At 33.7% G+C, this 13,863-nt stretch overlaps 1 protein-coding gene across 1 annotated transcript; it reads left to right on the plus strand.

Moving 5' to 3' along the window:
- The first annotated feature begins 315 nt into the window (after positions 1–315).
- LOC148948523 (uncharacterized) lies at positions 316–1,137 on the plus strand. The gene has a single exon (XM_089094956.1). It carries the CDS (start codon positions 316–318, stop codon positions 1,135–1,137), a length of 822 nt encoding a protein of 273 aa, XP_088951082.1.
- Positions 1,138–13,863: the final 12,726 nt, after the last annotated feature.

Genomic DNA, 13,863 nt, shown 5'->3' on the forward strand with positions numbered 1-13,863 from the left:
TTTCACTTGTTTTCTTACAAATTCTAACTTGAATGTTTGTTTATTTCAATCTTGTGGCCCCAGTTTTTTTTGTATTCTCTTTTACAACTGAATTTATACAAATCAATTTTTATTTAGAAAATATGATAACTATCCCTTCTTTGTGGAAGTTCCCTTTTATATGTACATATTACATAAATATTTTATTTTCAGGTATCTTGCAAGTGGAAATTTTATGACAACATTATAATTGTGTTACAGAATGGGACAATCCACAATTTTAAGCATCATATAAAAACATACAAAGCAATTTGGAGAAACCTATAACCTATCTCTATGAAGCCATCTTCCAAGGAAGATTTTTATGCAATAGCCAGAGATTTTTCCAAACTTTGGGACTTTCCTCATTGTATTGGGGCAATTGATAGAAAACACTATCAAATTCAGTGTCCTTCTAATTCGGGTTCTGATTTTTTCAATTTTCATCAATTTTACAGCATAGTTTTGATGGTTGCTGTAGATGCTTACTACAAGTTTATTTATATTGACATAGGCGCTAAAGGAAAGGAAAATGACAGCACTGTCTTTTCTAGGTCAAGCTTTGGTACTGCTTTGTGCAATGCCACCCTACCCATCCCTGACCCATCTTTGTTGCCAAACTCAGAGTATGTTTTCCCATTTGTTTTTGTTGGGGATGAAGCTTTCCCTCTTCAAAAAAACTTAATGCGGCCATATCCAAAGTATGGCAGCCTCACCCAACAACAAAAGATATTTAATTACCATCTGTCACAGGCTAGAAGGGTGGTGGAAAATGCATTTGGGATAATGTCCATGAAATTTAGAATCCTCAAAAGTAGTGTCAATTGCAACCTGGAAACAATGGATCTTATACTGAAAACCACTTGCATCTTGCATAACTTTCTTTTAGGATCTGATTTGTCAAGACATAACTTCACCACCCTTGTTGACCGAGAAGTAAATTGGCAAATTATTCCAGGCTCTTGGCGCAACAGCTCTAGCCTAGAGTCAGCCGGAAATTTATCCAGTAATTTCTCATCTAGAAATGCTATCCTAGTAAGAAATACCTTTAAGGAATATTTTACTGGTCCTGGATCTGTTCCGTGGCAGGATCAGTCTGTGCATAATGGGATATATTAGATTCAGTCAGTCAAATTTGTTTTTCTCTTTCCAGTTTGCAATTGAGGCTATTTCCATAAAACATGTATGTTAAATCGAAGTTATTAACATGGTATTGTTTTGGGATTGGGGTAAATACTTGAATAGCATATTAGTGCAATTTACTTTTTAATGATTAGCAATCTTCAAAGAGAATAGTGCTAGATAATCTTGAGGAATAGAAAAAAAATATTAGATGAAAATTGTCTTTCTAGAACTCAAACTATTTTGTAGAAAAAATCCATTTATTTATTAAATTTTTTTATTTTTTTCATGGGTTCCCTGTGGCAATGTTGAATCTTAAAACTAATTTTGCATCTTTTATCTTTAAAAATAATTTATTTGTTATTATTTATCAAACATATATAAGAAGCTATTTAAATATAACGTTTTGTTCAAAAACAACTCCCCAATAAGATTCAAAGCATGTTTTGGCTTCATTTTGAAATTGAAGCTATTTGCCACTGAATGTGTAATGTTTCTTAAGCAAGACAATTTTTTTTCCTTTTTTTTTTTTATTTACTTTATTAACCCAAGACACTTCCTAAACCCCATAAAGTACAAAACACAAGACATTTCTTTTTTAAGCCCCTATTTTTTTCCAGTACTAAAACATGCACAGAAAGGTATCAAAATTACAATATTTATTTTTAAAATTCGGCAAGAAAGAAAAAATTATCCAAATATTTTTTCAACAATAGCCATTCTATCTGTGCTAGTAATCTCCTTTTCTTTAGTGTCTACTTTATTCTTGTATTCCATAGTTTTTAGTACTATTTTAATTTGTATTTTGGTAACATGACACATATACTGGACTAGGCAGGATTGTTTCTCCTATTAATGTTATTTATTTTTGTCTTGCATAGTTTTTGGTTTGCTTTAATGATTATTTGTTCATTTGGGGTCTAATTTTTCGGGGTCTCCAATTACCTTCAAATGGATCAAAGAGTTGATAGACAATTTGAATTGCCTTTTTTCAATCCCCTACACCTTAGTTCTCCCTTAGCATGGATGATAGACTATCTATCAACCATTGTTGAATGTTTCTTAAAAAGGTATGCTAGCTTTGCATCTAACAGAGACAGTATGTATTGGCTTTAATCTAATTACCCTTGGCTCTCCTTTTTTTAATCATTTCCATAAATTTGATTTAATTCAGTTTTTTTTCTTCTTCTTGTCCTTTGTTTTTTTTTTTTTTTTTTTTTACTTTAATTAATTTTAATTTCTAAATGTAATTTTTTTTTGCATAAATGCCCTTTAATTTATAAAAAAATGTTTACAGAATATAATACAATATCAAAACAAATAAAAAAGTTATTTATTTTATATATGTATCTTAAGCAACAAAACCAACAATAAGGTTACCTACAATACATGATTAATTAGGACCTAAACTTGATCAAATCCAACCACATCCAATAGAGGAAGCCATATTCGAATCAATTGCCCAAAATTTTTGTAGAAGTAACTTATGACATAACGCTTATAATTTAGTATTGATAAGCATAATAGTTTATTTTAAAAAAAGCAAAAAAGCACAATTACTCAAGCTTATCAAGCTCTTGTTCAAAAACCTCCAGAATAGCCTTCTGAGTACGTATTTGGCTATTCAAGGGAAGGTCATCCAAGTTTTTTGCAAGCGTGCAACAAAATCCATTTTTTCTTGACCCTTCCCACTCTTCATTTTTATTGATCCTAGTTTCAAGAAACTGCTTGACAACAGACATGGTATGTTATACATCTGCTGTCTGTTGTAATTCTTCTCGCACAGGGGGGAGTCTTTTTCTTTTATTGTGAGAGGTGGAGGTGGAAGTAGATGAAGAGGTTGGAATGGAGGTTATTGGGAGATTGGGAGGTTAAAGCGTTATTGGGGGTGTTGGAGGTGGAAGTAGGTGAAGAGGTTGGGGTAGATTCTAGGTGAACAAAAGTGGTTGGAATAGGAAAATAAATTGGGGTTGGTGAAGGATTTGACACACTTGGGATTTGGGATTCTGACGGCGGCGGGGGGGCGGGGGAAAGATTTCACATGAGGAGTTTGAATTTGATATTTGGAGGATTGGGGGATGGGGAAAGATTCCACATGAGGAGTTTGAGTTTGATATTTGGAGGATTGAGGAATATCTGAGTAGAGGTTTGATGTTGAGATTTCATCACTTGAAGTGGTAGTGGGTAGGTCTGTGAGTCCATCATCTCCAGAGAGCTGAATAATGACTGTCTCTTCAGTATGTTCCAGATTCCCTGATGTCCTGCAAGACAAAGTAAGTTGAAAATATTTCCATTTACACTACAAAGCACATATATTTTTAGTTTTTAACGCTATTTGTAGCTATCTTTGAAAACCAGAAAATTAAACAGTCTAATTTTTTTCACAGAAAGTAAACAGAACAGAAGAAAGATACAAATGGTTGGTAGTTTGTCAAGGATTACTATTCCTTAATAGCCTTGTAATCAGCATTTTTTGAATCCACTTTCCATAATCTTAAATGCAGAGCTTTGGCCAACCTTTATTATATATTTTATACTAAAAAATTATTACTGGCAAATCTTTTGAAACGATTGAACAATCTATTTTGACGCCATTTCCTTCTGAACTTTCTTTTAAAGCTTGGTCAGGGGCGAATCCAGGATTTTTTTGTGTGGAGGGGGGTGGGTCAAAATAGGTTGATCCGATAAAAAAAAATTAGGGGGGGGGTAAAATAGGTTGATCCAATAAAGTTGCATGAGCAGCAACTTTAATTAATGTAAACTTGAGTTAATTAAGTAAATTACACTACTTTAGACTACGCTGGGGGCACCCCCCCCACCAATCTGCCACTGAGCTTGGTGACTGTTTAACGCATATCAAGTCTTGTTCATAAAAAGCTACTGAAATATTGTGAACTTAAAGGTTATTTATGAAAGTATAATTATATATATTTCAAAAAGAATTTTAGAGTATATAATAGATCCAATTTTGCTTCTTGGGTAAAGTAGATCATGAATAAAAAAAGAAAAAATTTTAAAACTAATTAAGAAATACGTGTACAAAAATGGAAAATGAAAAAAAAACAAAAACAAAGAAAGAGGGGGGAAGTTGTATTTCAATTATTAAAGGGAAAAAAATAAAAACTTACAGGGACAAGATGCATCACAAAGAAGTAAAATTTAAAGGAAAATGGCTATAGCAACATACAAACAATTGAAAAGAGACAAAGGAGCCCTGTTTAGTTCAGGACATATATCAGGAACCATGAAAAAATGCAATAAACTATTTTGAAACCTCTCAGTAAGAGCATTGATTAGTGGTTCAAATAGTATTGGTGAGGTGGTTATGGAGGATAAAGGTTTCTGTGTCTATAAAATTCATTTAAAATATCATAAATATGCATATTGAACTGATTGACTTAACAAAACTTAAGCAAATACTGTCACTTTATTTTTTGGTTGTTTTATGGTTAGGTTTCGTCTTTTGACTAGACTAATTTATTGGACATCTTTTTTAACTTTTTTGTTTTATGTTATTTTAGTTATGTCTTCTCGACCACATGGAAAAGCTCTGCTTTTAGGGTGAGTTATTTATTGTGTTCAATAATAAATTTAAGGAAACCATTCCATGACATAGATATAAAGGAACGTTTTTAAAGGTAACGAAAAGTTCTCTTTTTAGATACCTATAAACACTTACTGTGTATAAACAATAAATCAAAACAGTGAATCTTACCATCACGGATTATGATGCTTCAAGAGAAATTGCATTGACTTAAGGTGAGACCACTTTGAAAATCACCAATCTTCGCCACCAACCCCATTTCTTTTGTTTCGTTGTGCATTAAGCTTCTTGAAAAATTTGTTTCTCAGATACCTCCAGGTATTTTTGCAACATTCAACTTAAAAAAAAAATGTTATAATAAATCGAAGGTCCTTAGTAGATTGTTAATACATTACTGAAGTTGGCACAAATAAAAAGTACTAATGTATACTGCACATACGGGTCATGACAGATGATTAAATCTACAATAATTATAGGTGACTACACAAAAATATTAACAGTAAGATGTCAACAAAATATTTTAGGATAACATGCAGGCATCATTTATAGGAAAATGACCAATAAGGTTTCAATAAAATATTTTAGGATAACATGCAGTCATCATCTATAGGAAAAATACTTTCCAATCACAATAATCATTCAAATATATGATAAAATCATCAAATGCAACACATCTCTAATCAACTGCAAATGTAACATAAAGCAAAACTAAGAAAAACTTGAATTCCTCTACAGTTTGAAAAATTGGGCTTCTTGAAAAAATTTATTACTTTGCAACCTGAACTCAAAAGAATAGAATCACAATAAACTTCTATTTTGCAACACAAACATTCTAGATACATGTAAATTGCAAGACACACCCAAGTATTTGCAACTAGCTAGCATGAAAAAAAAAATGCATGCAAGACAAAGAGTTAAAAGGAGACAAAAAAGTTAGTTGGGAACCAGCTGTCTTTTGGCAAAACGCAAAAAAGCAAAACGTCAATATAGCAATGTCGAAATTTTGAAAATATATACAAAATGGAAAATGATTTTTAAACAGTGTTGTTTGAGTAACCAGACTGAATTTATGCCATTTTTGCCCAATTATTTACTGAAACTCTATTGCCTGACTCTTTGTGTGAGTATCTTAATAAAATTATTGCTTATTATTTTGTCTCTATTTGTATAATCAGATCCAAGAAAGAAAGGAAATGAACAAAGCTACAATTATGTATCTGTTTTCTTTAGACAGACTGAAGGTGCAAACCTCCAAGCTTTGACAAATCCAATCTTACTTTTGGCTCCTTTTCAAAGGGGACTTTCTTTGGATTCTTTTCCATCCAACTAAAAGCAGTAGGGGCAGCATCAGGTACAAGTGACCTTCCTCTTAGTCTACATACATAGGGTTAAGTCATGCAGCTCTACACTGTGCAAGATACACATGGTAAATATATAATATGGACTATACATTTGGGAAAGGTTGGGTTTGAATCGAAGGTATAGATGCATGGTTGATCCTCTACATAAGGAAACATGTTAAGATCATAATACTTCATAATATGCAGAATAATCCTAGTTAACATATTCTGAAGGGGAAGAACCTTTATCTTCAATTCTTTCCTTGTTTTTCTAAGAAATTCCTGAATTTCTTAGAACATATACATAAGGCTGTACCCAGGATTTTTTGAGGTGGGGGGGGGGGGGGGAGGGGGTTCAATCCTCCCCCTGGGTATGACCTTGAATACATATTGAGAAAGTACACGCCCCACTCCCTTAATGTGTAAACATATACCCAGGATTTGCAATATGAATCTAAATACAAACTTCATTTGCATCACAGATAAACTTTATGCCAACGCCTAAATGAATCAAAATCAGATTATATATTTTCAGGTCAGGGGGGTGGGGGTACAGTTGATCTGTGATGCAAATGAAGGCTATATTTAAATTCAGGATGTAATTCTGGGAATAAATTTGCATCTTACAGGGGTTGGGGTATATACTTTGTTAATATATAGGTTCTAAGAAATTCATGAATTTATTAGGAAAACTGGAAAAAGAAGTGAAGATAAAGATTCTCCCCTTGCAATATATGTTAACTGGGATTATTCTGCATATTCTGAAGTAAGAACTGTTTTCTTAACAAGTTTCCTTATGTGGAGGACCAGCCCTGCATCTAGGCTATACTGAATTTAATTAGCAACAATAGGAATTAAACTAGCCTATTATATTTGGAAAAAAAAGCATAAATAGGCATTAAGTTGTATGTTCATATGTAGATTGTTCAATATTTACCAATATATGTTAAAAACTGCAAATTTGGGCAATCACATCAGTGACCTACAACAAATGCTGCAGTTGTAATTGCATTCAAACCCTTCCTAAAGGTTTAATTTGTATAATGAGCCAACTGTTCATAAAAAAAAAACAAATAAAAAGCAACGGCAAGCCTATAAAACCTATCAATGTGGGAAAGAGAGTATATAAGACAGTAGGCTACCTGGCGGTACAATTTCAACATCTCTTTGATTACATCGGTCATTTTTAAAATTTTAATTTTTATAAATATTATTGCTTGTATCAGACAGACAAGGATGGATTTGAACAAAAGCAATCAAGTCCATATATGCTTCTACTTTCACATTAACTCTTTCAGGGCTTTGATCTGTCATTTTTATAATCTTCTCATTCCTCTTGAAGGTAAAATAGGTTTTTCCTATCAAAATCATAGAATCCTATCACCCTCATAGGGTCGAGTTGAAAAAATTTCAACTCGAAAATCCTATCGGCCTATGAGGAAAACCTCATAGGAATCCTATCACTCTCAAAGGATTTTGATAAAATCCTACACGTCTGATCGAACCTTTATTTAAAGAACATCATGATTATGATGGAGACTAAAACAATTCGTAACATCCAAACTTTTAAAAACGTAAATTTTTCGTAATTTATGATAGAAAAATCTCTTTTCAAGGTAGTGTGCCTTAGTTGTACTATCAAGAGCGGTACGTACTAGGAAAAATGGAAATTTTGTTGACTGTATAATTTTAAAAAATTGGATTTAAGTACTCTTATTAAAAATTTGTCCTCCCACTATGGAAAGGGGCCTAAGCTTTATCAACTCAGAGAAATGCATTCGCCTTGGCGTACATGCCCGTACGAGTCATACAAATGCAATGTGTTACCTAATCTCCGAGTAATAACCCCCCCCCCGTGTCTGTCTTTGAACTCTTTTTTACTATTTTTCTAATATTGTTTTTGTTGTTTTTATTCGGCATTATTTGTTATTTTAATCAAAATTTGATGAGTAATGTAAGGTGATGTGATAACAGCATACAGGCGATTTGATAACAGCATACAAGCTTCTAAATGCTGAGGATACCATTCCTGGCCTTTTCCAAACTGGATAATTCAAATAGAACTCGTGGTCATTCTCAAAAGCTTTTTGCTGACGAAAAACTTGGCATGGAAATTTTTCGACTTGTACTTTACTTTTGTACGATATAGGGGTAGATAATAAGAGAGTCATTGATTAATCTTTAATAGGCTATTAGTGTGGTACGTTTTTGGTCAATATCTACCAAATCATATTATTGAGTTTGGACTAAAGTGAATACATCATTCAATGCCTTTTTTATGCTGATTACAAATATAATAAGAATTTCTATCGTAAATGATTTTCAGCCCCCCTATATAGGCCAATTCCGGGTTAGTTATAGACTTTATCGGGGGGGGGGGGGCTGAAATTCATTTCCGATATAAATGCGTATTGTATTCGGAATCAACCTAAAAACAGGCATTGAAGGGTGTATTCACTTTAGTCCTAACTCAATAATATGATTTGGTAGATACTGACAAAAAACGTACCACACGAATATTAAAGATTCATAAATGCCTCTCTTATTATCTACCCCTATATCGTTCGAAAGTAAAGTAAAATTCGAAAAATTTAAATGCCAAGTTTTTCGTTAGCAATAACAACCAAAACTAGGTCTATATTGGGGCGCACCTTTCATATACTTGTGATTTCTTCAAATTGATTTATTTTTCTTGGTTTATTTAAAGAACATCATGATTATGATGAAACCATATACAGGGTAACATCCAAACTCTTAAAAACGTAAATTTTTCGTAACTTTTGATAGGAAAGTCTCTTTTCAAGGCAGTGTGCCTTAGTTTTGCTATCAAGAATGAAGGTCTAAATCGGGTCAAAACTTCCCAAATTCTCGTAGATAATTCTACGAGAATTTGGGAAGTTTTGACCCAATTTAGACCGTCGGGTCAAAACTTCCCAAATTCTCGTAGATAATTTTCCCAAATTTCGTTGATTATCAACGCAAATTTGGGAAGTTTTGACCCGATTTAGACTGTCGGGTTAAAACTTCCCTAATTTTCGTTGAAAATATAATGAAATTTGGGAAAATTATCAACGATAATTTGGGAATTTTTGACCCGATGTAGACCTTCATACAAATCGGGTCAAAACGTTATACAGTTACGTGCTGACATACCTTTCAAGAATTGTGAAGCACACAAAACCCATCTCCTTTGTCAAAATCATTAATTGCGTGAATTTTAAATGCTCTTTTTACGATTTACTAGATTAGACAATCTCTTAAATACTCTTATTAAATAGTCTAAATCAAGTCCAAGGTTGTAATAACATTGTACCTGTTTAGGAAGATAAATCTTGATCAAAATAATTGTGTGAGTACTGGGGGTCTTATCCTATAGCCTTGGGCTATATCTGGTCCCATAAGGGAGCAACGATACTTTAAAACCCAGCTCCCACTAGCGCCCAAGAACCCAAAACATTTACTTTAGCACCCAAGAACCCATAGCGCCCACAGCTCCCAACTTGAAAGATAAATACAAGCACACCCAAGTATCAATTCATAAAGCCAAATATTAAGTTATTTTATCTTTGGTACAGCAAATTATTCTTTCTTCTTTAAATAGCGATTTAAAAAATTATCCTAACTTAACTTTGTAAATCATAGATGGTGCTGGCATGCATAAAAGAATTCTACTAGTCACAAAGATTGGAGTCAGCAATCCAATGTGTCGGCAAAGGGAACTTGACAAAGAGAGATCATATCAAGTTACAAGAGGGGAAATTTGGCTTCTGTCGGCAAACACATTTTGCAGAGCCATATCAAGTTACAGGAGAGATCAACTTTGGGTTCTTTCTGGGCGTTCAGAAATATTTCAAATATGTCATTCATTTTTGGGTTCTGATAAATTAAAAATGCTTGTATTACATGCATGCGGGCGTTGGCCTTGCTTCGGCTTATGATGCCCTATACAGTGTTTTTATCAAGTGAAAAATTATTCATACTTATATTTTCTGCCAAATAAGTATTCAAATAATCAATTTATTGTCAGTATAATTTTATTTTTAACTTGGGCGCCAGATTCAAAGGTAAATATAAACCTTTCCTGAAACCGGATCTAGCTTCCAGGATCAAAGCTTTGATACTTTAGCTCCTCAGCTTCCAGAGTCCAAGCGCCCAGGATCAAAAAAGAGCTTTAGACTTTGGGCCTGGGAGCTTATCCTCAAAATTTCAGCTCAATCCAATCCAAAAACCAAATATCAAGTTTTGTGTGAATTTGCTTGCGTCAAAAATAGATACTGGACGCTAAAATAATAAGTCCGTTAGAGTCTGTGGTACAATGGTCGCTGTTCCTGACTGTCAGGCGGGAGATCTGGGTTCGATTCACTGTCAGAGAAAATTCTTTATAAACTGAATTTATAGTTTAAAAAAGAAACTCAGTTTTTTTTTTAAATCTATTACTTGGATTTAAAAAAGATGGAAAGATGGAAAAAAAAATAATTTTTATTTGATTTCTGATTGTTACGGAATAATGGCGGGAAATCCGGCTCCCCCTCAGTAGAATTCTTTTGTGTATACCTGCACCATCTGTGATTTGCTAACTTTAGATATGATATTTGGCTACTGTCGGCAAACACATTTCGCAGAGACATATCAAGTTACAGGAGAGATCAACTTTGGGTTCTTTCTGGGCGTTCAGAAATATTTCCAATATTTCATTCATTTTTGGGTTCTGATAAATTAAAACTGCTTGTATTACATGCATGCGGGCGTTGGCCTTGTTTGGGCTTATGAAGCCCTATACAGTGTTTTTATCAAGTGAAAAATAATCCATAATTATATTGTCGGCCAAATAAGTAGTCAAATAATCAATTTATTGTCAGTATAATTTTATTTGTAACTTGGGCGCCAGATTCAAAGGTAAATAAACACCAGATCGCATGGGATTTTGCGAGTTCGCGCGTTCCTTGCACTTTTTCTTCTTCGCCTCCAGTAAAATTCGCTATTTAAAGAAGAAAGAATAATTTGCTGTACAAAAGGTAAAATAACTTAAAATTTGGTTTTATGAATTGATACTTGGGTGTGCTTGTATTTATCTTTCAAGTTGGGAGCTGTGGGTGCTATGGGTTCTTGGGCGCTAAAGTAAATGTTGCTTTGATCCTGGAAGCTAGATCCGGTTTCAGCAATTTTGGGAGGGGTGGGTCAATTTTGGAGGGAAAACCAAAAATACTCAGAATCGAAAATAAATGGGATCTGCCTCAAGGGGAAGGCTCAGAAGCCCGTCCTTCCCCCATTTCTGAGGGCAGGGGAAGAGGGGGTCAATTTTGGAGGGAAAACAAAAATGCTCAGAATCAAAAATACAGCGTGATCTGCCTCAAGGGGAAGGCTCAGCGCCCCCTCCTTCCCCCATTTCTGAGGGCAGGGGAGGGGGGGGGTCAATTTTGGACCCCCCCTTTATTTGGCAACCGAGCGTCAATCCCCCCCCCCCCCTGAAATCCTGGATCTGCCACTGTTTCTAAGTTGTAAATATAATAAAAAATTCATTTTTTTTGTAGGGAATCTGCATAATTTTCCGCAATGACGAGGAAAAAATTTTTTAAAGTTCCCCCCAGGACTTTTCTGAAATTACGCCCCTGGCCACAACCTTATTATTTAACTATTACCTGTAAATACTTTTTTAATAATTTTTTTTTACTGATCTCTCAATGCAATGCTAATGCGAAAGACCCCCCCCCCCTCCCCTATTGCTAAGCCGCATTGCATACTTTGTCACTGCGGATTACTCTTGCCCCAGATGTAATATAGGTATTGAAGATGTTTATTTATTTATTTCATTTTATTTTATTTGTTTAATTATTTTATTTATTTATTTATTTTTTTTGGGGGGGGGGAGAAGTTAGATTTTATGTTATTTTTCTTGTGGAGTGTAATTAAGAATACTGGGTTGTATGGCCTATTTTTTGGCTTATAATAAATTTATTATTATTATTATTACATTCCGTAATGAAATTTATGGTGAGTCAAGAATGCAATATTTGTTAGTACGCTTCTTCAGATCGTGAGCTTCTTTGAACAATTATTTCCATGTGATCTTCACAAGCACGTCGACTTGTATGCTTTACTAGTACCAAAACGCAAACTCTCCCATAGCTTCTAAGTCCATTTCGTAACTGTCTTTATCGCATCAACCGGCATCTTTGAAAAAGACAATTCTCCTTGCAGACTCGATGATTCACCGTCATTGGAATTTCATTCATAAAGTTACATGAGGTTCGACCGCCACTTTCAACCGGCATCTTTGAAAAAGAGAATTCTCCTTGCAGACTCGATGATTCACCGTCATTGGATTTACTTATTCGGATTGTTCTTTTCATTTACGTTTATTAGTTGATTATAATTTAGTAATATTTGTTTTTATTGAAATTTATTAGATATGAATTTATTAGATTTATTTTAATTATTTGTCAAATTATTATTAAATTATCTATTTATTCAATAATTTTTCATTTTTTTTTATTTATGTTTATAAGTTTTTAGAATTTATTTCATAAAATTCATTGATTTATTTATTATTATTGGCTTGCGAAGGTTCCTACTAGTCCTATTTTGTGTGTTTTTTTTCGATACATGGAAATGTGGAAATGCTTTTTCTTTGTTTTCTTTGCCAGGAAGCCCCTTTTAGCGTCAGTGTGCCCTGAATATGTGAAGTCGAAATCTATGTGGTCATATTTTTAGTCATGGTTATCAGGGCCTTATCCAGGGGGGATACCAGGTTTTTAACCCCTCCCCCTTCAAAAAACTTCTTCGACTCGCAAATTCAAAGTATCTTAAAAGTGCCTTAATCTAGCTGAAGTCCGTTAGGTAATCTTGCTGAAGTCCGTTGGACTAATTTCAAAAAAGGATATTTTTTAGTACTCCCTTGCCACCCCGTAATTTTTTTTTTAAACTCCTGGAAAACAAACCCTTTATACGACCCTGATGACCGTGTTGTGTTTATAAGATAAATAGGAAAACAAATGAGGGCTATTACATATCTGAATCGTGTTTTTTTTTCTTTTTTATTAGTATAACTTAATGTTCAATATAAGTGCCATATTTGGAACAATGGTGTTTTACGTTCAATTAACGTGTAATTGTGTAGAACAAACGCTCATATTAGGAGTTTTTAAAAACATCTTTTAGTGCAAGTGATTAGCGTGTTGTAAAGCCTTTTTTCTTTTTTCTTTTTTTTCCTTCAAATAATTCAAGCAATGAAGATTCTGCGTATGCGTCACGGTTCTGGATCTGCAGTTTCTCAGAAAATTACGATTCTTATTAGCTACTAAACTATCCTGTATTAAAATATTATTATTAATTTATTAATCGTCAGTTCACAAAATGAAGAAAAAGACGGAGCATAAAATATAATGAAAGGTATAAAAGACAAAATACAACTCAATAGAACACTATACATTCACTCCAGTCCAATTGCTCGTTCAAACTGAAGAAAAGTGTGTATTCACATTTTTTCGGTCTGTATGCGCAATAAAGCTGTATGCCGGCTTTGAATGAGACTTGAGCTACATTTTTTTCTCTATCTCTGCGGAAATCGGCTATTTTGAGAATTTATGTCAAAAGAACACCAAAACACTGTCAAAGGATCCGATTCTTTTTTACAATACAGAAGACATTTTAGTGCTGTTCGTAGTAGGTAGGTATACTAGGTAAATGTAGTAAGTATTCTTAGTTTGTGTTTATACATTATTTGTCAATACTATGCTTGGAAAGGCTGCACCTAAACTGTTTTTCATTGCCACTTGCTGTTATTTCGCCAATTTTATCTGTATAGCATTTTAAATGGAACCAATCTGTTGCAGCCAATCC

This window comes from Artemia sp. Qi Xiang Cuo, chromosome 9 (assembly GCF_049724085.1).
Source record: "Artemia sp. Qi Xiang Cuo chromosome 9, ASM4972408v1, whole genome shotgun sequence".
NCBI classification, from domain to species: Eukaryota; Metazoa; Arthropoda; class Branchiopoda; order Anostraca; family Artemiidae; genus Artemia; species Artemia sp. Qi Xiang Cuo.

Bases quoted from the DNA above. Each gene is read 5' to 3' on its own strand.
- LOC148948523 (XM_089094956.1), top strand. From the start codon at position 316: ATGAAGCCATCTTCCAAGGAAGATTTTTATGCAATAGCCAGAGATTTT.